Here is a 26,020-nt window from a genome sequence, read left to right as displayed (position 1 = left end):
TTATTTAAAAGGCATTCAATTAATGCAAAACGGTGCTTGCTGAAAAAGGCTTTGTACGCTGAAAGTTGATCTTTACAAAACGTTACCTGCATATATTTTTAAAATTCCTTCAACCTGATGATGAGCTATAAGCTCGAAATCCGTATCGTTGAAAACAACTTACTTTGAGTAGGAAATATCTTTTTAAAAAGATTGAACAACACTTAAACAGAACTTGAATACGTACACTTAACCAAACACACACGCACACGCACGCACGCACACACACACACACACACACACACACACACACACACACACACACACACACACACACACACACACACACACACACACACACACACACACTCTCTCTCTCTCTAAGCATTTTATTATCAAAATGGATGGACCTGAGGGATGAGATTTTCTTGGTTTTTTATTTCAAGGCTTCTTTCCTATATACTTTCCTTTATCATTTGATCTCTTTATTTTCTCTGTGTTAACGCTTTTTGACATTTAGCCATATTCAGTGGTGGGTCTGTGTATGTAAATTCTTTATTTATCATTACCTTTAATGGATTAATTCAATTTTTTGTCTTCTTGTTCATCGTGGAGTGGTTTCATACTTTTCAGTATTGCTGATATCAATCTTCTTGTTTTTAATTTTACAAGTCGAGCTTAACTAAGTCGAAATGTAGATGAGCCGAACAGTTTTGGCTGAATTTTTATTATTAATTTTTTTAAGGATAAGAAAATAATAAGCAGTATCGTATTAAATAAATTGAAGAAATTAAAAATTAAATGAAAACTGAATAGAACGATAAGTTTCTTTTCTTTTCTACTTTCTACGTAGCAAAGTAAAGCTTAGTGTTTTTTCACCAAGAAACAAAATCGATATTTATTTTTTGCACCCCCAGAAACCTCTGAATACAAATTTTTGGAAAAATCAAAAAAACATTTTTTCTCTGAAATATTCCGCATTCCAAATGCCATTTTCAAAAATCACAAAACTGGCGGTAATTTTGGAACAACTGAACGGATCCACGGGAAATTTGAAACGAGTTTAAATCCGTTTAACTCATACTAAAGGCTCAATACTGGTTAAAAAAAATAAAAATAAAAATAAAATAAATTAAAAAAAAATTAAATTACAAAAAAAAACAGAACTAGAAATATAAAATAAAACGCTTTGGAAGCTTTTATTGATTTAATCCTTTTTTTCCTACTTAGTGACATATAAACCAGAGGTTGTTGATGTAGGCTCAATTTTTTAGCAGCTTTTTTTTACGGTTTTAATACCATGGATAGTGTTTAACATCAAGAGGCGTTATGAATTTTTGAATTGAACACCGACATCAGAAAAAAAAGAAAAAAGTGCCCTCGTTGATCCCCCTCAAACACTCATATTTGCTGTTTACCATAAAAATTCGCATATGATGGTTTTACAGGATGCTTAAAAGGAAACGTCATTGTTTTAGGTTTTTTCAAAAACAGATTTTTTTGACCTATTTCACTGGAAACTGAACGGTTACAAATCCACCATTATTGTAGATTGCCAATATTTGTACTTTAGTTATTTTTGTATGAGTAAATGTTCCTAATGTTTTCTTTTTCAAAGGGAAAGTTTAATAGTTATTTTTATTAATAATTTAATTTATATCTTTCGTCTAGTTTTGCAGTTGGAGTGTTGAACCAATTAGACTAGTCGGTTATTAAAATTAGAAACAATGGACGAGTTTATTTGTCCTTTTAATTTTTTGAACTTTTTAGAATTTAAGTTTGCTGTTTTTGCGTCTTTTGGTGGTATGAGAAAATTATTATTTTTAAAAACATTTTTAAATTGTGTACAGGCCAAGATGGGCCAAGATCCACAATATATATTTAGATCCATTATATTTCGTGGTCCGATTCCAAATAACTTCTTTAAATTAATTAATCTTTAGGTAAGGTATTGGTTGAAATGAAAAAGCTAGTGTCACAAGCGGGATTCGAACCCACGACCTTCGGCTAAATACGGAGCTGCTCTGCCACTTGAGCTATCGTGACTTCGATCCACTCGAACACCAACTCCCCATCTCAACCAACCTTTCCAATTTTCCCTCCTTTTTGCCATTTTTCAAATGTCGTGCAATCAGGATTCAATTCTCGGCGACAAATAAAATGGCCACGAAGAACTTTAGCGAAGATATAATTCGTTTTATTAAATCCATTATATCTCGGTCCGATTGGCCAAATAACTTCTTTCGATTAATTAATATTTATGAAAAAGCTAGTGTCACAAGCGGGATTCAAACCGTCCGCTTGTGACACTATCTTTTTTTATTTCAACGAATACTTACATGATGATTAATGTAGGGTTAAATTAAAACAAAATATATAAGTTATAAGGATAAGCTTTATTTAACGGAAGGGATCAAATAATTAAGGAAGGTTGAGCCGGATTTTCGTAGTGTCTCAGTAGACGAGTGCTGGCTTGACGTAGGCGCCGTAGGTGTAAGGGGCGTGGACGTAGGTCGGTACACTGGCTACTGCTGAGTATGTGGACACGGCTGGTACGGCCGAATAAGACACAGGCACGTGCGGCACGTGGGCAACGGGGGCGGCGACGTACTTTTCGTACACATGGGGATATGCGGCGTAAGCGTAGGGAAGCGTGCCGAGGAGTACGTCCTTCTTAACCCTTTCGTCCTTGGCCGGTTCATCGGCGAAAGCGCAGGCAACAACTGCGAAGAGGATCTAAAACATCGATTGTCTCATAAAAAAGGAAATAGGTAAAAAAAAGTGTATTGTTGAGTGTATTTAGTTATGCTGCGGGATAATTAGTTCGGTCTTTTTATTCTTGTGTTCATATCCTCGCTTCTGTCTCATGCACTTTCTCTTCTGGCCATCTTTATGTCAGTGTTTTAAGCAGGATGAAACACCATCACAAATCACACTGAAGATGGCGAGAAGCCTAGACAAGACTGATAAACTAAATCAACAGGTTCAGACAGAATAAAATGCTCGGAAACACTCGAAATCTACAATAACGTGGGAAAGTATAAAATATAAAATTTTGATTGAACAAACATCAATTATTATTTTAATAAGTTTTTATTTTTTAAAAAGTAGCCATTTATCGGTCACATTTAAAACTTTAAAAAAGGTGAAGTGATGGAAATTTATAATTTTTATTGAACAATATACTATAAATTGTGATATATTATTTAATCCCTTCAAAAAGTTGGCGTTTTGAATGATGTCATAAAAGCGTTCAAAAATTTGGTACCAACATACAATTTTGATATGGGTGACTTCATAAAACTTTTGAATCATACTGAGCTATAAGAAAAGAATATTGTTTATATTATATAGGTATTATTTCTATTTTTTTACTTTTTTTATTGACTAAAAATTCAAAAATAAATAATTCCACAACCGAAAGATCCATTATTTGTAAAAATAAAATAAAATAAAACAGATTAATTAATATAAGCTTTTTTCATACTAATGTAAATCCTTGGTCTTTTGTACATTCATTTTAATAAATACTTTCTTATTGTGGTTAATTAATCATAACAAGAAAAAAAAATTCTGCTATGTAAAAATATTTAAATTAAGTATACATTATTAAAAAATTGTATTGTTGTATAAGAAGCTCCATTAAAAAAAAAAATGCACAATCCATAGAAAATTTTTTGAATGATTTTTTGTCTTACGTGTAATAAGCATATGGTTCTACTTACGAGTACTTTAAGAGCTGCCATTTCGGTAGGTTGGGTCGTCTTGAGCTTTTCTGGTCCAGCGACTGTACTTTTAGCCGCCCTATCCCGCTCTTTTATAGTTCAGACTGCTCTGGGGGGTCAAACGAGCCCCACCTTCCTCCTTGGTATCCCATTGGTTCATCCTACGACAAAAACGGCCCATCCGACCGGCCTTGGAACCCGCCTGTCCTCTTAAACTTTGCGACATTTGTGATTGATCCAAGTGGGAAGAGAAACAAAAAGAAAAGGCGAGAGCACATCACCCAGATACGTGTAGAACAGGAGTCGAAACTATCCTTTCGCAGAAAAAAAAAAGTGGACGGGTTAGTTTCAGAAGGAAATATTTCTCCTGGAACCTCTTGTAAAATTGTAAGAGAGCCTTTTTTAATTTCTCTTAGGTAAAGAGTATTAGTTATAAATGTGCCATATGGTTCCTACCCTTCAAAATTTTTGTTAAAATATAGTTGCCTATAAATTGACTTATGTAAAACATTATTGTATAAAATTAAGAAATATTTAAATTTAATAAATATTATAATAGATCAAATTTGTATATGTTTGTGTTTTCTATCTTTGGTTGTGTGTGTGTGTGTGTGTGTGTGTGTGTGTGTGTGTGTGTGTGTGTGTGTGTGTGTGTGTGTGTGTGTGTGTGTGTGTTCGTGTGTTATGTATGTGCCAGGTTAGGTGTACTTTTCGTATTTATGTACTTACGTGTTTTCTAACAATACGTAAGAAACGTTTAAAGTTCTCTCACGACCATCCATTTTAAGAAAATGCTTAGTTTTGTGTGTAATTTTACAAGTTTTGTAAATATATATTATATAATATGGCGTCTATGTTGTAAATTTGGAATTTGAAAAATCCAGCATAACTGAATTTCTAAACGATAAAGCAATCTTTTAATGAATAAGGAACAATCTCTTAAAAAGTTATACAATGTTCATAATTTATGATATGATCATCAATAATAGAAAACAAAATTAATATTACGTTGAAATATTTTGCAAAATTAAAATAAAAACATTTATGTTCAGATCATGTTATGCTTCAGAGATATTTTTAAATAATATTAATTGTCTTTTCAAGGGCACATGTTTTGTTTTTTATAGATAAATAACGCTTAAATTATCTAAAAGTTCATTTTTAAACGTTTAGGGTTGGTTAGAATTTTGATCAAGACAATACTTTATATCAATAAATTTTTATTAATAGAGTTAGTAATTTTATTTAAATTTTTTGCCTGAATAAATAATAGTGTCATCAGCGTAGCTAAAGATTTTTCCGAGAAATGTTAAATTTTAATAAATCGTTAAAATATGCAAGAAGACAGGATTTAAAAATGTACCCATTTATTCCCCTCATTTAATTAGTAATTGTGTACTATAGCAAGATTCAATTCTAGTTTTCAAAGCCCTACAGAAAGAACTTAAAAAGATTAAGCGCATTTCCATTGATGCTAATTTTAGATAACTTTGATATTAATATTGTACTGCCAACAGGTGTCAAATTCCTTCTTAGTGTACACAAAATGCTTGCAGGTTTTTTTAGCATCCAATTTTTGAATTAGCAAAATTCAAATATGGCTTGTTTGGCTGATTTATTAGGAAGAAAACCAAACCATTAGAAAGTATATATTATTTTTGAAAAGAAAGTTAATTAATCGATTTTTGATATATTTTTCTATGATTTTTGCCAAGGATAGAGATAAAGAAATCAGTCGATAGTTGTTGACATCTAATTTTGATCCACTTTCCAATAATGGTATAAGATTTCTTTTTAAATATGTTGGGAATATCCCCAGGTAAAGATATAAATCGGAAAGTATAGGGTATTTTATTGGCCTTCAACCACTATGGGTCATTTAGGCCGAATGCTATAGTTTTAAATCAATTTAAGTAGATGGTTTACTAAATTATGATGAAAAAATGAGTTTGTACCATTATTTTTACTATTTCAAGTCCTTCAAAATGAATTGGGTCCAACAAAAATAAATTTTGTTCGATTTAGAACTAAGAATTACTAATGAATTTTATAATATTTTATTTGATCTTTGATTTTAGTAACCTCCGTTGCAAAAAAATTGCACTTTGCCATTTGCAATCTTTAAATCATTTATTACTATTTCTTATGAGTTTGGGTTCATAATTTTGTAAATTGTATTAATTCATAATGGTAAATAACATGTTATTGTTATGTCATTATTCGTATGTTGTTAGCAGATTGAAAAAATGTAAATTTACTTGTTACATATTATTTATTTGTTAACACTCCTATTTGCTTATTTATTGTTGTTAGAGAATTGCTAAGAAAATTAAAACATAAAGATAAATAATTATTGTTAATTTATTTATTTTGATTAAATAACTTATTGTATATGTTGAAACTTGCACGATTTTACTTGTACGTTAAAAATTAAGTACAACTATAAAGTGTATATCGTATATATCATTATAATATCTATCATTCTCGTCTGTTTTTATTTAAGATACACGTACTATTGTTTGATAAAAATAAACCTATCAACATTGCAGACGGACTTATGTCCATTGTCTTTTATAAATTAATTAAGGTTTTTAGTTGAGATAAAATGTCAGAGTCACGAGCGGGATTCGAACCCACGATCGTCGGCTAGATACGCCGCTGCTCTGCCACTTGATCGTAGTCACTATAGCTCAAGTGATAGAGAAGCGGTGTATCTTGCCGAAGGTCGTGGGTTCGAATCCCTCTTGTGACACTAATTTTTTTATCTCAACTAAAAACGTTAATTAATTGAAAGATTAATTGGTCAAGCGGACCACGGAAACTAGTGAATGTCTTTTATAAATTGAAATGTAAAAACGAAAATGTATAAAGTTCAATAAATTTACTTATTTATTACTATTATTATTAATGGTAAATAAATTTTATTAATTTGTAATAATTTATAACTCCTTTTTATTCATTATCATTTTATTATTTGTAATTACGTATAACCTTTATTGTGCTGCTAAATAAATTTGATTAATTTGTAATAATCCTTTTTATTATTTATTATTTTATCATTTGTATTTAGATATAATCTTTATTGTACTGTTTTTATCTTAATTTCAGATTGTGGTGGTTACTCGTATACGGATTTATATAAATCTACACACCCATGTAAATACATACAAGACTGTACTGTAACGTGCACTGCCTAAGGCTGTTCTTCAAAGTGCAAAGGAAAGTTTAGTCTAGCAAATATAACTTGAAAACCTATATCTAATACAAACTTGAAGGTACATAGTCCTATTATGTCCTTGATAACTGATTACTGATCTATGAAAGCTCATATCTGCGCACGCATCACTGCCCTTGAGCCTGTCAATTTTCGCAGTGCCTCTATTATAGAACTAACCTAATTGAATGCCGATTGTCACCCATCGAAAAAGAATGGGAAAGAGAGGGAAATAACTCCTTTAAAATGGCACCATCCTCTGGTACACAGATGGATCTAGAACACAAGTAGGTATGGGGGCAGGAGTATTTGGACCCGGAACCAAATACTCAGAACCCATGGGAAAACACACCACTATCTTTCAAGCTGAGATTCATGCAATTGAAAGATGTACCCAATTCAATCTAAGTAAAGGGTACAAAACCAAGAATTTAGCTATCATGTCAGATAGCCAAGCAGTCATCAAAGCACTAAGGTCAAGTGCCATTAGTTCAAGGATGGTGCTGAACTGCAAAACCAAACTAAACATATTAGGTACGCAGAATAAAGTCAGCTGGGTCCCAGGACACATGGGAGTAGAAGACAACGAGAAAGCGGCACCCTTGCAAGGAAAGGGGCTGCTACACCACTGATAGGACCTGAACCCTTCTGTGGCATAGGAATCCACACTATTAACGAATATCTCAGACAAAAGGACAAAAAGAAAATGAAGGAACAATGGAATTGACTAATTGGACATAGACAATCCAAGAATCTTCTGACCAATTTTGGTAGGAAAGAAATCACAGAATGTGTCAAAGGAAGCACGAACAGACTGCGAACCCTAACAGGATTCCTAACAGGACACTGCAGATTAAATGGACACTTAAAGAAAATTGGAACAACAAGATGGCACATGCAGATTCTGCAAGGAGGCAGAAGAGACACCGACACATTTACTAACAAACTGCGGAGCTACATTAGCCCGCAGGAGGAAATGTTTTGGGATGTGTAATGTGACCATAGAAGAGCTTCAACCACTGAAACCGACCTATTAATCGAATTTCTTGATGAAATGTGTGTGATGATGTGCTTTAGGCAGAGAACGGAGGCTACAATGGCTCTTAAAGGGCGCAGTATATTACACCCCGAATATTACATCTACATCTACAAGTCACCCATCGACCATCTCACATTATACATTCACGCTACTAAATACATTCACTCTTAATACATGTTAGGGACACAAAACACATTAGTGTGTACAATAAGAATAGATTTCCTCCAAGAATATAAAAACGTGACCCAGATACTCGCCGCCGTGTAAACGAAGAAATGGACGATTTCATCAAATGTACAAAGAAGTTAATATTGAATTTGGAGATAGTCACTAAATAAACATTTTATAACGAGAGAAATTATGAATCTAAACTACTCAGCTATTAGAAGTGAAGATAGGCGTAAATGTTCATTACGTAATTTGCATGTTATTAAGAATGCATATCATTTTGTTTGTGATTATCCAATCCTAAACGAGTTGAGATAAAAATGGAGAAGATGCATAGTGATATCAAGGATTACATTCTATGTATATTAAAAAAATGGTCTGAGCTAGTCAATTACATTATTGATGCTTGATAGAAATTAATTAATAAATTAATGTAACTATTAGCAGGTAGCAAATATTTCATTAATATTTATTATTGCATCAATTTTTGTTTGCTTACTGAACAAGTAATTACTGAATTAATTAATAATTTTTATAATTTTAGGTAAGATTTACTGCCAGTATTGTTGATAATATTTATATAATATTTTTAAACGAAAATTATTGTTAATAGAATAATGTATTTAATATCCCCTGTTAAAAGCGTAAATTTATATTTATAGACATAATTAATCCGTAAATAATGTTCCTATATCAGATTATAAAATTGCTAAATATGATAGCATATTTTTATTTATTTATTTTAACGAGGGTTCGCAAGAGTAGAGGTTATATCAACCCTCGGGGTGCCGGTGTTTTTGAAAAAAAAACCCATTTGTAAGTATGTCGAGTTCGAATGCAGAGCCGCTGGATTCGAACCCAGGACCTTTACCTTAAAGTGATGAGCGCCGTGTCAACACCTAAACCGTTGCGGCCACCTACGCCCCCATGATAGCATATTAGATGTTATACTGTGTTATAAGTTGAGTTATGATTTATTGCCACCATTGTTGATAATATTTATTTAATATTTTTAAATCAAAATAATTTAAAAAAAAAACTTAAAACTGTTAAACCTGTTAAAAACTTAAAATTATATTTATGGAAATAATATGTAAATAATGTTCCTATATCTGATTAGAAAATTGTTAAAATATGATAGCATTTTAGATATTATACTGTGTTATAAATTGAGTTAAGAATTATTGCCACCATTGTTGACAATATTTACTTAATATCCTTAAATTAAAAGTATTTTTTGGGCACTCTCAACACGACACACAAGAATGGCGCAATTACGCAAAAAACAAACACTTTGAACACTGAAGATGATATCAATAAACATCGAAACGTTGGCACGATAAAGAAAATGTTTTTCTAAAAATAAATTCACTAATTTCATGGTCCGCTTGACCAATTAATGTAATACAATTAATTAAGGTTTTTAGTTGAGATAAAAAATGAAAAAGTTGAAAAATGGCAAAAAGGAGGGAAAATTAAAAAAAAGGTGGGGTTGAGATGGGAAGTTAGTGTCCGAGTGGATTGAGGTCACGATAGCTGAAGCGGTAAAGCAGCGGCGTATCCAGCCGAAGATCGTGGGTTCGAATCCCGCTCGTAACATTGACTTTTTTATCTCAACTAAAAACCTTAATTAACTGTTTTTCTGAAACCTACCTCACACCAGACCTCATCTTATGATTTCCGAATAATCATTAAAATTACTATTACTCAAATTGTTATTTAATATTCCATGCTAACAAGTTAAATTTATGTTTATAGGAATAACTGATATGCAAACAATGTTCCTATACCAGATTACAAAATTGTTACAGTGAGAAAGTATATTAGATGCTGTGTAATAATTTCAGTTGAGATTCATTATCACAATTGTTGACAGTACTTTTTTGGTAAACTTGTTGAAGGTCTGATTCAATGTTTTCAATAATAACTTATATGCAAATATGCTCCTAAACTAAGTCATTATATTGCTAAAATAGAATAATTTATTAGATACTAAGCCAATTCAGCAGACGGACTACAACCCATGCTATTTGTGTTTTAAGTTATTGTGCATTTAGCATTTAACTGTTTTTTGTAATATATTTTGGAATGGAATAATAATAAACATTTTTCTATTCTATTCTACTCCCTGCCGTGCTAAATTCCAGCAAGCACAATTTCCATTATATCCCTACTCGCTCTCTATATGGAGCCAAGGAATAGCACGTTTCAATCAGGAAATGGAGCAAACTTTCTCTGCATGCTGGGCATATACGCTGGATTTGGCCCAAAAGTAAATGTCCGTGTGTCAACTTCGCATGGCCTATTATTAATCGGGTGAGGATAACCCTTCTTCTATGAATCGGGTCTTCCAAGGACCACCTATCGTCAGTGATATTGAAACGCGATTTTAGTATTTTATTGTACTAATATATAATAATATATGATCCGCCCGAAATAAACAATTCCCTTTCTTTCTTAACATTGGCATGATGAAGGATGACTCTTCTTGAGTAAGTTTGGGCACATAGTTTCAATAGTCCTTAAATATGAAAAAAGCCTTGTTTACTTTTAATTCAGATAAATTTTAAACTATTATCGCTAAATTTTAATTTTTATCAAGAAAAAATTGTTTCTTCAATCGATAAAATTGATTACTAAACGAATACTAAAATCAAAATGATATTGATGATTTATGACGACGAGCAGAATGAAGTGATACATAAATTGAAATTAAAGATAATTCCTGAGCGTGTCTTTTTCTACTAATGTATTTTTAAAACACGCCAATTAAATTTCCATGTTACACAGAAAAATTGGACTTTTTACATAAGCATAAAATATAAAAAATGACCATAATCGATTTATTATCGATAGATTGTAAAGAAACGTTTCAAGCGTCAGTTTTTTCACCTATTTGATTCCCCTCCAATGCCCTGAATGGCATTTTATTTGGTTTTTCTTCTTCTTGGCCTGTTCATGACAGGTTGTTATATTGAAAAATCCTTCGTCTTTTATTACATCAACGACGGATAACAGCTTGTGCAGATTTTCGATACAAGAGACTTCTTAATTTTAAGTATAGAATCAAACAAATTTAAAACAAAAAATTGTTCCCCACAAAAATTCAAATTTGAATGTTGGATTGTAGTAAAACCTTCAAGGTTTGTTTTAATAAACATATTTTTTTTAACGTTCAGATATTTTTTGGACTTCTCATTACAATATTCAAGTTATGTAAATACAGTATTTAAACGAAAATATTCATATTTCTTATCACGAAAATTAAAAAAATATTTCAGAAGGTCAGAACAACGAAATATGGCTGGTTGTAAGAACGCATTTATTAAAAAACAAGCCTATTTTAATAAAAGTCTACTAGTTTCTTTTCTATCTAAAAACGTCTTCTAATGCTTTGTAACTGACAATATTTTTTTATATTATTATTTTTATATTAAAGTTTGATCTACGATTGTTTGATTAAATTAGTGGACATTGAAACTGATTTTAAAGTTAGGTAAAAAAATTTATTACATTTTATTAGGTTTCGTGGTCCGCTTGACCAAATAAATTCTTTTCAATTAATTAAGGTTTTGGTTGAGATAAAAAAGTCAGTGTCACAAGCGGGATTCGAACCCACGACCTTCTGCAAAATACGCCGTTGCTCTACCACTTGACCTATCGTGACGTGTTAGGTAAAATGCTACGGCTTTCCAGTTTGACAACATATCAATTGAAAACTGTGCCAGATAATTAAACAGGCCAGGAAAATGTTCCAGTAAGGTTCTTATGATTTTCTCAGGTTGCTCTTAAGGCCTTAGAATTGTATGGAATCCCTGGATGGTAGTCAGGGACACCAATGACCTGATCCTGGCATGGTGAATGAGAAGGTAGACATGTTGGCCAAAAAAGGAGCTAATCTGAATTCTCTAGATACGAACCCTATTATGGCTTAGCACCTTGCCAGAAAAACCAAAAGTTCCATTCCAAAACTTGATCGGACAATACCCCGGGCATGAGGAACACGGCATTAGTAGAAGGGCCATCCGCAAGTCTTGCAAATTAATTACTGGAGGGTAACTGCGACAGAACCAAGATTCTGTTTGGAATCCTGATAAGGCTCTGCCAGGTAAGAAGGCACATGCGCCCGAAGGAGTACATACTCAAGACATACTGTGCCACAGGATAAAGAGGAGCCCGCAGAACACGTTTTATGTGTTTGTGAGGGTCTATGTAATGTGCAGAATCTTGCAGCTAGGAAAGCCGCAAATATGATCCCGCACTAAGGAGCCGCTGGCAAGGCTATGGAAGCTGATTAAAAACCTGAAAAGTGAGTTATAAAAATAGTCGAGCACAATAGATCTTCTCAGGTCGAGGTGCAGAAAGCCTTGTGGCCACCCTTATCCCTATTTCTATGCCAATTGGTTGGCAGAGTTTTGCATTTAACGTCTTCATGAAGATTTATTTTTCTAAAACGGAAAAATAGAGGTGAAAAAAATTAGTGGAGTGCATATATGTTCTGAAAACAACAGTGAGTGTCAGCGTCAATTTCAAGAGTGCTTTTGTCACATCCAGGCCCACTTCTGACACGGCTTCAACCGAAGCTAGATATGACCCGGGCTTTTTGTACCAAGAATTGTAAACCGGTCAAAAAATTATAATTTAATAAAGTATTTTTATTTAGACATTTACCTTTATTATTGGTTCATGCATTTCTGTTTACTAATAAATGCATAATTGATAAAAGATCAGAAAAAACCTAAAGCAATACAACAAACTTACACGCAAATTGCTAAATTAAAAAAATAAATAAATAAAAAATGTTTCTGTTGAATTTATTTCCTCCTAGTATTTTTCTAGGGAAAATTTATCATGGGTAATTTTTTTTTATTCGAGACAGAGCTGAGAAATATCACCTTCCCACTTTTATTTTTCCTCCCAATGCTTTGTAAATATTAGGTATTTTCTTATTTTATAAAACACATAAAATGAAACTTGTTACTAAAAATATATTAAACTTCTCGTTACAATTTTTAAAGGGAGAACGAAACAAAAATAAGATTAGCGTCGTGGAGGATTAAACTACTGACGTATGGTAAATCATTAAGCTCTGTTTTGATATCAATGAATAATAAATTTCAGATCTCATTGTTTTTTTTACGGTATATTTTGTCATTTTGGGATTGACTAATTGATTGACCTAAACGATTCATTTTTTCGCAGTTCACTAGCGCCACAAAGAAAATAACGTGATTGATCTATCATATTACAATTACTTTCAATGCCTTGAGAAGGTTGGGGTTTCTGGTTGTTTTCTGAGTGTATGCAGTCATGCTGAAACGATAGATGATGATGATCATGGATACTAGGAAGTGGGGTTTTTTGTTCCCCAAGCTCAGCAGTCTTCTGGCTTGTTGTGCTTTACTAGTTCCTTAGTGCAGTGGATTCGACTCGATCCATCTCCTGAAAAGTGCTCCTGTCGCCGCTACTATTTCTTTTCTGGGCTTTCTTTGTATTCCAGGTCCATTCCTTCGCATACGATGACGACGGCCGTTTCTTCCTCCTCATTGCACAATCTACAGGTGGGATCATCATTGGATAGATGTTTTCTCAGCTCCCAGTGATTATTTAATTGTCCTTCACTCCTCTGACCTATAGCAGTAAGTTTGCCAGTCTTGGTGAGAGTTGTTGCCATTTGGCTATGTCTAGCGCCCCTAGAGTTGATTCCTTTATTGCAAAATGTTGTCTTAGAACAGGACGAACATTAGCAGTTGTTTTAAAAGCTTATCGCGAAATTCCATGAGTTTAGTTATAGAGTTTAGAGTGATCCAGTTCCTTCATGTGTTTTGTAACCATCTTTAACTTTATAATTGTATTTAGGTGTTTCATCAGATGCCAGTGACTATACCTGAGTTTTAATTTGTTTAACTAGAGGAGTACTTTGATATTGTAATCCCAATACTTGTATGCCTTTTAATGATTTTGCAGGTCGTCCTCTCGCCAGTTTGTCTGTTCATTATCCAAAATACCTTTGCGCACCGACACCCAAGAAATTTGAATTCGTGATAGCATCAGACACAATGATGTCAGTTTTTGATGTTCTCCTGAATTCTTCTTTTATTTTGTAGTCTGTTGAGTGGTAAGTTGTACACTACTGTTGGATCATGTAGTTAGTCCCCATTTCTAAGAATGGGTGTCTTGTTTTATTGAATATTATGTGTGCACGAAGTGTTTCCTTTCCGTCCACTTTGATTGTTTCTGGAGGCTAGATGGGTTTTTCATAGCTTCTGTTTGTATAAATGTTGTATGTTATGAGGTAGGTCTACCCGAGTTTAAGCTCTTATTGAGGGGTTGAAGCGACTCTGACCAGCGAGAATGGACGGACCCAAAGTTATTCTGTTAAGCACCATAAAAAATATTTACTCTATTAAGTTATTATAAGGATTGTTGAAAAATTAACTTTTATTTCCAAACATTTTGTTTTCGAATGCTCTTACAAGGGGGCGACAAGGTTGATGTGTCATGGATTTGGACCAAACTTTTTTTGGTGATATGATTCTCCAAAATATCGGACACTTATCGGCCACTTCTTGTGAATAATGAACAAGCCCTAGTTTCGCCAAAATTATTGGTTTAAACAGTGTCGTTAACACAAAAACAAAAATGTTTTAGGACGCAGAATATTCCAATTTGGTATGATTTAAAAAGATAAATAAACAAAATACTGTTTTTTTTTGTATTTTAACAAACATTCTGTAAGCAAAGTAGGTCAGAAAAGGGTCAAAATTTTGATTTGACCTCATTGTCGTGATTCTAGCGCTATAAAACTCCCATACTTTTGCGGAAATCGGTGTAAATTAATTTTTTGTCTGATAATTTCGACGACCTGTCTGCCTGACTGAATTTCGTAGTGCAAGCTCTAACATAATTTTTCTCGAATGCTAGTGGACTGATTTTCATGGTTCAATCAGATATTCTGATAACGACTTCTAAATAATCTGAAAAATTTTAGAGGTCGAAAAATCGATAAATTTTAATTCAAACAAAAAATTATGTTTAGAGGTCTCTAAAGGTGCTAAAACGAAATTTCATGTTAGTTTCACCAAAAAAATTATAACCTAGTTTACTTCAAAAATATTTGATTTTAAGAATTTTTTTGGTTATCGATAAACTTTGATAGCTTTTACTATATTTTTATTGCAATCTACATAAAAATGCTGTAAAATAATATATTCACACTGTTGAAATAATAAAATATAAAAATATTAAACAACGGAAAATTTCAAGTAAAAAAATGTTTATTAAGATGCGGTCTGGTGAGACGTAGGTTTTAGAAAAATATTTTCTTTATCGTGCGTTTAACGTTTCAATCTTTATTGAGATCATCTTCAGTGCCTGGGATTTACAAACATTGTTTTAATTTAACAACTTATGTAGGATGTGGAAAAAAGTGAATTTACAAAAAAAGTTTAGTCCAAATTCGTGACCCACCAACCGGTCGTCACCTTGTTAGAATTAGGAAAAAAGCTCCTGTTTTTAATGCTCGCAGCCCTTTGCCCGTTTACAGTTTGATCCATGATGATCATGGCCCATAAAGTCATGATAAACTTGATAAACTTAGTAAAATGTATTTCCCGTTAAAACGAGGTCTATGGACCATAGACGACACACGTCCAAGAGTCCGCGCTTGGCCAAGGGCACGAGTCCATTCCCCTACAGAAAAAGAAGCTTTAAATGAAAATCGCAACGGTCAATTTCCATTATCGACGACCGCTTCGTAATTTTCTTCCGGGCGATTTTTTCCCCACTGCGACGTTGATCTCAACAAAAGCCCAATTGTACTGTTTTTGGTGCAGACCTGGTTATATTTTTTTCTCTGTATCGTGAGAAACAAAACTTGTCATCTTAAAGTTTTATGTAGTCCACGCTCGGTCGGATCCAGGAAGATTCTTCTTTTTGATGTATTTTTTATAGTCAAAATCCGAGTCTTGGACTACAAAATTCTCGTTGACCTTTTCTTTAATAAGTTTATTCTAGACGAGATTTGATAAGATCTTTAGACAGAATATTTTTTTTACACTGACTAATACATCATCAAAAAAATAAATAACCATCTGCTTAACATTCTTAACATATTTAAAAACAATAATATACAAAAAAATCAATTATTTCTCGTCCAATAATTGACATCGATCTACATTGTTCAAGAATGGTTTTCCTAAGTACATAGTCTATTTTCCTAGCTATTTCGTGGCAAAATACACATTTTCTGTTTGTTTCCTCCAGTCGACATTGTGATCTGTAAATGATTCCATATTTTTAAAGTTATATTTCACTGGGGCACGTCTGCATTTGTTTTATGAAGCCAACAACCTTTAATTTAAAAAAAATTAAACTGAATTAATTAGGACGTTACAAATAAAATGTAAAATTTGAGCAGATTGGTTTTATTTATTCCAATATTCGCTCACTTATATAAACATTATATTTGAACTAATTAACTTTAAGTAAGGTATTGGTTGACATTAAAAAGTCAGTGACACGAGCGGGATTCGAACCCACGACCTTCGGCTAAATACGCTGCTGTTCTACCACTTGAGCTATCGTGACTTCGATCCACTTGGACACCAATCTGCGGCGTATTTAGCCGTGGGTTCGAATCCCGCTCGAGACACTAACTTTTTTATCTCAACCAATACCTTACTTAAAGATTAATTTATTGAAAAAAATTTATTTGGTCAATCGGACCACGAAATCGAATCGATTATATTTGAACCTTTTGACCTCACATAATGTACAAGCACGTAACTTCGCAATGGCTGTCATAACGTCGATTTTGGTTGGGTGAAATCCAGAGAGGAAAAATCATCAGTTTGACTTTCTCCAATAGTACTCTACGATTCACCAGATCACCGAATCATCCGAGCCATTGAACAAGCACTCGAAATATAGGTTTACTTTTTGAAAAGCTTTAGGTTTTCTTTTATAGGATTTTTATAGGTAGGAGTTTTTATAGGTACTTTTCGAAAGAAACAAAAAGTATGCCCGGCTATTTTCCTAGATTTGCCCAAGATTCGATAAAGTCTGGCGTGAATGAGTGCCACAAGGCAGTGTATTAGGTTATGTCCTATACTTGCTCTTTTTTAAGGAGTTTTTGGGGGTTAATGCAGAAGGCAGTTCTTTCCGCGAGTGCGATCTAAACAGGTTTTGGCTTATGGCCATACCTTGGCGTGTGCGCTATTTGTTATAAAATTAAGCACTTTCCTGCCTTCTCATGGATCTTCTTTGGTGTAAGAAATGTCCTGCCGAAGTGGCTGTATCGGAAACGAGCTAACGATTTACATTCACAAAGGACATGAGTCGATGTCTGTGGTCCCTTCTGGTCGAGCCGTCATGTTTCATGTAACATGTAGCCCGTATGTTGCTGTCTCAGCTTTACTCATCTTCTTAAGCTGATAGTGAACAGGGCAGTGGCCGGCATAGAGGCTTAAAATTCTCCTCAAATATACCTGCTCTTACTATTGATGTGCCAAAAAACAAGGAAAATACCACTATAACGGTGGTTGATGTTACGGCAGTTATGGCGTTTGGAGAAAGCAAGGATCAACCGACTTGTCTATTTAACAGCTATATTTCCCGAATTTAAAAATCGACGAAAATGGAGAATAAAGTTCAATAAAGAAAATAGGTACATGTGGACTTTACCAACTGGAAAATTCAAAACATACCTGCCTAACTTAACGATCTTGAATCACCGTACGCTAGCGAGGTAAATGGTCAAGAGCTCATAAACAAATTTTTAAAAATCTACGGGTTATTGAGAGAAACTCTCCTTAGTTGATTGAAAGTAAGCTTTTTCAACAGATCCTTAATATTATGTGGGCCAACGGCATCAAGCTAGCGGGCTATGCGAGCATAACAAACCGCCAAAACATACAAAGATTTCAGAACATAGTAACGAGAAGCAAGGAGATCAGAAAGTCGTACACCGTGAACATAGAGGAAGTTATGTATCAAGAGGATTTAACCGACCATCAAAGGCTTAGATGACACGTCAACGTTGTTGACCTGCCCACTTGTTAGACGTCCAACTCCAGCCAGACCATTCAAGCGCGTTAACCCGCATGAGTAGTAATGTGATGAAAGTGCAATTTAAGAACAGAAAAACTATATTTTGTTTATAAATTATATTGTCAATGTTAGTAATTAGAAAGATATTATTTGTTAGCTACGTTAATAGCTAGGATGGAATGATAATAAAGTATTTACACCTCTGAGATCGGAGGAAAAAAACGGGCATTTCTTTCAACATGAAAAGGCAAATTCTTAAAGCAACATTAAAAAATAAAACGTCTTTTTTACCATTATTTATTTGTTAAAATAAAACTGATCGATTATGTACTTAACAACAATAAATTTATAGATATACATTTTATTTTGGTTTATTTTTGCTATGTTTTGTGAGTCGTTTTCTTTCTTTTCATATTGCTTAAAAATGCCGGCAACTGTCAGCTGAAAGGGTGATTTCGTTCGGACCCAAGCTGCTATAATTTCTCCCGAGACATTCCTGAAATTCCGAGTCTCCGGTTCAATTACGGTCATTTTTCCGCGCATTTTCCGAATTTCACGACAATGCTTCTTGGCAGTGATTATTTCTACGATATTTAATAAAAAAAGACGACCCCCTGTCAAATATCAGTTTCTTGAAACGGCCTGTTTCACAATCTGCCATTTCACCTCCTGTCTCTCAAGAGGACTAGATTGAATTTGAAAATCATGATAAAAAAACAACATTTAACAACAACAAATACAAATACTTACTGTTAAACTTAAACTTTAACCGAACCATCTAACTGCATTGTTTTGGTCATTTTGATCGTGACTTCGATCCACTCGGACACTAACTTCCCATCTCAACCCCACCTTTTGAATTTTATATCCTTTTTGCCATTTTTCAAATGTCGTGTAATCTATTTGATTCTCGGCGACAAATGAAATGGCCACGGAGAGCTTTAGTGAAGTATACTTCATTTTAACTTATTAAATTCACTAGTTTTCGTGGTCAATTAAGGTTTTTAGTTGAGATAAAAAAGTCACTGTCACGAGCGGGATTCGAACCCACGACCTTCAGCTAGATACGCCGCTACTCTACCGCTTGAACTATCGTGACTTCGATCCCGCTGACTTTTTTTATCTCAACTAAAAACCTTAATTAATTGAAATAAATTTAACAATAAACTTACCAAATTTTGAGCACATTTTTTACTCATACGAAAAGTAGGCTAACTAAAAAGTCAACAGATTGTTTGTTGTTTGATAGTTCAGATCATACTAGTTGTCAGATATTTTTCTCACTCAGGGATACAAGCAGGACGAAGGCAACGAATTATTTCCTGTGTGAGGGTTTGAGATCACCCAAGATATAGACGCGTTTGGGCCATTTCATTATTTTCAACGGTTGCCGGAGACATAAACAGGGTCATGCGATGGCATAAATTCATAAACAAGTTGGCGAAAAGCCAAAATACATTTCCAGACCAAAAACAACAAAGCTACGCAGACCTCTAGAAGAAATCTCACACCCTTAAATGCAGAGCGCCAAAAGGGAATTGCCAAAATAAAGCGAATTGAGTTTTTTTTAAATGTATGTTTTTATTACCGAAATTGTACAGTTAACTTCAATAGATGTAACCATGGCAACAAATAAATAAACGCTTATTTTGATTTATTACCAACCGTTATCGAACTTTATTTCTTGGGCAAATAGCAATTATCACATAAAAAATTGTTTTCGTTATAGCCAACATTTGAGTAGGAATAAATGAAAAACTAACTTTTCTTTCCAGACAAATTTATTGTTGAGGAAAAATCAAAAGATAAAATGGTTTTTACAGACAGCCTGATGACGCCAATTCACCCCCTCGGTAATAAAAACAAATTGCTTATAAGGGAAAAAATCCTAGCTATCTAAAACAAAATAAAACCAAACTTCCTACTGGGGGAAAAATGAAACAATAAATAAATAAATGAAGTATTTACTTTAAAATCTAAAGATAAAATATCTGTGAAAAAGTTGGTATCAAAGAAAAACTAATTTGTTCGATTGATAATGTCTACAATATTTGATCTATAGCATTGTTTTATGATTTTTTTATAGGCTTATAAATTGTAGTTTTCTATGCGAGAAGTTGATTCATTTTTTCCATTTTAAAAGTTTGAATTTTGTATATCGGTCCTATCTCGAATCCCAGTGCGCGAATCAATTTAGGATAGCACAACGCCTCGAACGAGATATTGCACCACAAAACAAAAATTTGGCGTTGTTCGAAAAAAAAAGTGGTATGAGATAAACATTTTCTCCAAAATACCCTATTGATTTTTTTTCCCAGTACTAGAGTTGGGAGAAACGACTCTTTTTGAAGGATCGGATCAAAGCTCACTCAGTGAAGTGAATGAGCTCTTTTTCGTAGCTCATCAAATTTATAGTACACATAATTCCAGATGTATGCTTTGGCGGGTTATTCGAATTTCTTGTGTGTCAGCGCCAGGGCTAATCGTAAATTTTGATCGTTTTAATTAAAGGGTTGTTGTACAAAAGATAAAAATGTGAGGTCTCGGAGCGTTGAAAATTATATGAGAGTGAACGAAGAAAGGAAGACTCCGATGTCCAAACTGCCTTGACCTGTAGTTGAGAATCACAACAGCGAAGAGGTTTCAGAGCGGAAGGAGAAAATAGATGTAGAACGGAAGTGATGTAGGAGCTAAATGCTGTAGGAGCAAAGAGTTGTAGGAGGAAAGGGGTGTAGGAGCAAAGAGCGATAGGAGCAAAGAACTGTAGGAGCAAAGAGCTGTAGGAGCAAAAAACTGTAGCTGTAGCAGCAAAGAGCTATAAGAGCAAAGAGCAGTAGGAGCAAAGAGCTGTAGGAGTAAAGTACTGTAGGAGCAAAGAGTTGTAGGAGGAAAGTGCTATAGGAGCAAAGAACTGTAGTAGCAAAGAGCTGTAGGAGCAAAGAACTGTAGCTGTAAAGTGCTGTAGCAGCAAAGAGCTATAAGAGCAAAGAGCAGTAGGAGCAAAGAGCTGTAGGAGTAAAGTACTGTAGGAGCAAAGGGTTGTAGGAGGAAAGTGCTATAGGAGCAAAGCGATATAGGAGCAAAGAGCTATAGGAGCAAAGCGCTATAGGAGCAAAGAGCTGTAGGAGCAAAAAGCTGTAGGAATAAAGAGAGGCGGTGAAGTCTCTTTGAAAGTTACTATATGGTGGTAAAGCAAAATTCAAAGTCGAGCAGCAATCGCTGAAGGTTTGGTATTCATTTTTCAGAGCGTTTAAAGTTCGCTAAGTAAAGTGAGTTAACTCCATTGAAGCCCCATCTCTAGTGCTAATCATGTATTCCCTACTTGCGAACATCCGCAGAGGGTGTGATGAGAGGATCAGCCACGGTGTCTGCAAGCATTATAAATTTTTAATCAGCACCCCAGGAATAATTGAAGCCCTGGCTGGAGTAACATGGAATGGAATTATTTATAAAACTACTTTGGCCGTGAAAATGGTCGAATGTGCAGTTTTCTCATTCAACAAAGATGTTCTTTTACCTACTATGGGAATAATTATTAATAAGACCTGCTTAAATTTTAAGACTGATTCAATTCGCAATCCATTTTGTGCTTAGAGTCTCATGATCGATGATGCATCCTTATTTGTGATTTTATAATAGTTCATGTCTAGCTTCACCTAGATTTTCTTCGAACATAAAAACACCTATCCAAAGGATTCATTTCCAAAATAAGAGCAATGAGCATAATCTTAACTGCTATCTTCACATGTTTTATCTACATTAAACTTTATTGATTTCTTTTTTCTTTTAAATGATAAATGTAAAAATAATCACAGATTAAACTAAAATTAAATTATAATACCTTCAAATAATGACAATATTAAAAAAAAGTAACTTTGTTTCCTTTGGTTTAGATCACTATGACTTAGCTTATTATATTTACCAATGTTATAAAGAACTCGTTTTAATTTTTTTAAATTTATGTTTTAAATTAAACTCGTTCAAAATAGTCTTAGGGGTTGAATCGGACATCGGAGAATGTGGTTTTACGAACGGAGGATAGCGAAAACCGGTTTGTTTTATTACATCTCTGCCCTGAAGATGTTTACAAATTATACACAACCTTTTAAAGTAGTCGACTCTCTGCCAAATCGGTTTGGCAATAAATAAGAAAACAGCTAATTCGTTATGTATATTCTCAGGGCTGTCAACCGGTCAGAGATGTAATGAACTCAAACTCTCAGCCTGTTAAACTCTCGATCTTTTTTCACAAACTCATCATGTCTCAACCTCTCAAACTGTAATTTAACTACCTAACAATATTTGATGAATTTTATGAATTTTGACCAATATGTAAATATATATAAATACCTAAATTAAATCTAAATGACCACTCAAGCCCTCAAACACCTTTAACATTCTTAAGCACCTTCGAAACTACGAATCGCCATTTAATTCTTTAGCATAGTTCCAATTCTCAAGCACCTTAAAAACTGCCAATCAGCTTTCAAATTCTAAAGTATCTGCCACTACATTGTCGTGCAGCGTTTAAATGGAAAATCACAATTTCTCAAAGACCTATCAAACTGCTTGTCAGATATCCAATTGTCGACCATCTTTCCAAATTCAGAAGCATCATTTGAACAACTGTTAAACATAACAAAAAATTGTGCATGCATCTCTTAAGATCTGAAAAACCTTCGAATTCTGAAGCATCTTTCTTATTCTCATTCACCGTCCAAACTGTCGGTTATATATGAAAATCTGTAATTTATTTTTTTTTTAATTCTGAAGGACCCTTTATTTCTCAAGAACCTTACAAATTCCCAGGTACTGTTCAATTAGCAAGCAACGTCCAAACTGTCATTCATAATTAAAATTCTGCAAGTATCTCCAGTTCTAGAGAGTCCAGGAAATCGCAAGCATCATTCAAATTCTGAAGCACTTCTTAATTCCTAAGCATCATCCAAGTTGTGATTCTTATCTACTGTACAATTCTGCAAGCGACTGTCCGTTCTGATCCCACCCCACAATTTTTTCTGAAATTCTAAACCACCACTCAAATTATCAAGCCCTGTCAATTCGTCACTCATATCGGAAATTCTTCAAGCTTCTTTTAAGTTCGGTAGCAATCTCGAATTCTCAAGTTTCTTTCAAATTTCCAGATACCATGCAATTCACAAGCAACGTACAAGCTGGATGATGCTTAGGAATTAAAAATTGCTTTAGAATTTGGATGATGTATGCGATTTCTTGGTGTCTTCAGAACTTAAGAGATGCATGCAGAGTTTCAAATATGAATGACATATTTAAAATTCTGCATGCATCTGTTAAGTTCTGAGGAGTCCAAGAAATCGCAAGCATCTTCAAAATTCCAAAGCACTTGTTAATTCCTAAGCATCATCCAAGCTGTCATTCTTATCTATGTTAGAATTGTGCAAGCGTCTCTTAAGTTCTGAAACCAACCCCACAATTTCTATGAAATTCTAAACCACCACTCAAATTATAAAGCACTGTCAATTCATCACTCATATCAGAAATTCTTCAAGTATCTTTTAAGGACGGAAGTAATCTAAAATTTTCAAGCTTCTTTCAAATTTCCAGGTACCATTTAATCCACAAACAACGTACAAGCTGGATGATGCTTAGGAATTAAAAATTGCTTTAGAATTTGGATGACGTATGCGATTTCTTGGTATCTTCAGAACTTAAGAGATGCATGCAGAGTTTCAAATATGAATGACATATTTAAAATTCTGCATGCATCTCCTAAGTTCTGTAGAGTTCAAGAAATCGCAAGCATCTTCAAAATTCTAAAGCATTTCTTAATTCTTAAGCATCATCCAAGCTGTCATTCTTATCTATGTTATAACTCTGCAAGCGTCTCTTAAGTTCTGAAACCAACCCCACAATTTCTATGAAATTCTGAACCACCACTCAAATTATAAAGCACTGTCAATTCGTCACTCATATCGGAAATTCTTCAAGCGTCTTTTAAGTTCGGAAGCAATTTCGAATTTTCAAGCTTCTTTCAAATTTCCAGATACCATTCAATCCACAGTAACGTCCAAACTTTCATTCATATTTAAAATTCTGCATGAATTTCTTAAGTTCTGAAGAGTCCAAGAAATCGCAAATACCTTCCAAATTCTGAAGCACTTTTTAATTCCTAAGCATCCACCAAGCTGTCATTCTTATCTTTGCTATAATTATGCAAGCGTCTCTTAATTTCTGAAACCAACCACATTTTTCTCTGAAATTCTAAACCACAATTCAAAGTATCAAGCACTGTCAATTCGTCACTCGTATCAGAAATTCTTCATGCAACTTTTTAGTTCTGAAGCATTCTCGAATTTACAAGTAACCTTTAAATTTCCACCTTCCAATTCTCAGGTAACGTTCTAACGTCGTAGTAAACCAAGAATCAAAATTACCATTAAAAATGTGTTGTGTTTAGTGACCGTTAGTTAATGATTATTTGGAATTCGTGAGATGCGGTCTGGTGTGACGTAGGTTTTAGAAAAACATTTTCTTTATCGTGCCAACGTTTCGATCTTTATTGAGATCATCTTCAAGGTCTGAAATGTTTAAACATTGTTTAAATTTTATAAATAAATGTAGGATTTTTTTTCACATCCTACATGTGTTTGAAATATTTAAACAATGTTTATAAATCCCAGGTCCTGAAGATGATCTCAATAAAGATAGAAACGTTGACACGATAAAGAAAATGTTGTTCTAAAACCTACATCATACCAGACCGCATCTCACGAACTCCAAATAAGCATTACCATTAAAATCAAAATTTTAGACATACACATACCTACTCAAACCTTTCTTGATGTACGGGTGCAAAGTTTTTTTAGTTAAGTTAGTTTTTTCCTATATAAACAATAACACACTTCTCAGAGATCTTCACATGCCAATTGTTTTCTCATCCATCGAAACATATAACAGACGTTTTCATAGTAAATTACAAAGTCTCACTAACACATAACATTACTCCATTACCCACATCAGTCCTAATGAGATGGGATAAACAGGGGTGAACACAAAATTTCATCCATACACATGCTTACAAACATAAATTAGAAAAACACAAATCGTTTTCCTGTCTGTCTAAGTAGTAGTAAATATTTGAGAGTCAGTTATTGACTATCTTGAACAGTATGTACTCGTCAAAAGAAAAACAATTTTTGTTGTAGTAGTTATTCCGGTTCAATAAAAATAATCGTGCTTCACGAATCTTTTTTTTTTGAAATACGGAAACAATAAATCCTTTTTAATGAAAATTAAAATATTTTAAATGAAATAATGAGCACCAAATGTTCTTTGGGTGGATACAATATTAAAAGGCGATTGAAAAGAATATGGGTAAAAGACCTCTTGTATGATTAATGAAATATTACTAATACTGAACGGTTGGCAGTTGGTAGGTTACTCAATAAAGCCCGTAATCTCAAAATCAGAAATTGAAATCCAATCTGCTGGTTGTACATAATACATATACACTGTAGATTATAACAACAATCCAATTATGTCCAGACTCTCCCCTCCAGGGTAAAGGCAGTAAAGCGAGGACGGATAGTTCAGTCTAGCCTAGGCATTGGAAGTTAAACTAAAAGAAAAAATCCAGCTGAAAACCAGCCAAATCAGATTTGTATCCACGTTGATTTTTTATTCATATAAATCATTACTGTTGTGTGGCCCATTTTCATTTATGGTTTTATTTATTTTTTTTCCTTTTGACCATCAAAGTTGATTGATTTAATTTTGCCCTTCAGGCCCATATTATTAATTCTCATAGTATTTAATTTTAGCTATTTAGTTAACTTGTAAGCAAAAGTTCATGCTTTATTTTTTTAT

The 26,020-nt window shown here is 33.6% G+C and overlaps 2 protein-coding genes across 3 annotated transcripts in view; one reads left to right on the top strand and one right to left on the bottom strand.

The window, feature by feature from the left end:
• The window catches only part of LOC106664828 (ras-related protein Rap-2a), a 297,001-nt gene that overhangs the window by 96,213 nt on the left and 174,768 nt on the right, over positions 1-26,020 (top strand). The window lies entirely within an intron of this gene.
• Positions 2,357-3,807, bottom strand: LOC106664831. Its single transcript, XM_014390849.2, has 2 exons — positions 3,705-3,807; positions 2,357-2,715 (listed from the first exon to the last, which is right to left on the bottom strand). The coding sequence occupies exons 1-2, from the start codon at positions 3,723-3,725 to the stop codon at positions 2,434-2,436; spliced, it is 303 nt and encodes a 100-aa protein (XP_014246335.1). The 5' UTR covers positions 3,726-3,807; the 3' UTR covers positions 2,357-2,433.

Source organism: Cimex lectularius, unplaced genomic scaffold, assembly GCF_000648675.2.
Source record: "Cimex lectularius strain Harlan isolate CLEC.00 unplaced genomic scaffold, Clec_2.1 scaffold137, whole genome shotgun sequence".
NCBI lineage: Eukaryota > Metazoa > Arthropoda > Insecta > Hemiptera > Cimicidae > Cimex > Cimex lectularius.
The sequence above is the reverse complement of the archived record's forward strand: the minus strand, read 5'-3'. Positions and strand labels throughout refer to the sequence as shown.

Excerpts from the sequence above, each read along its gene's own strand:
- LOC106664831 (XM_014390849.2), bottom strand. The coding sequence starts at position 3,725 with ATGGCAGCTCTTAAAGTACTC. Across the intron at positions 2,716-3,704 it reads TGGCAGCTCTTAAAGTACTC|ATCCTCTTCGCAGTTGTTGC; the intron begins GTAAGTAGAACC and ends TCGATGTTTTAG.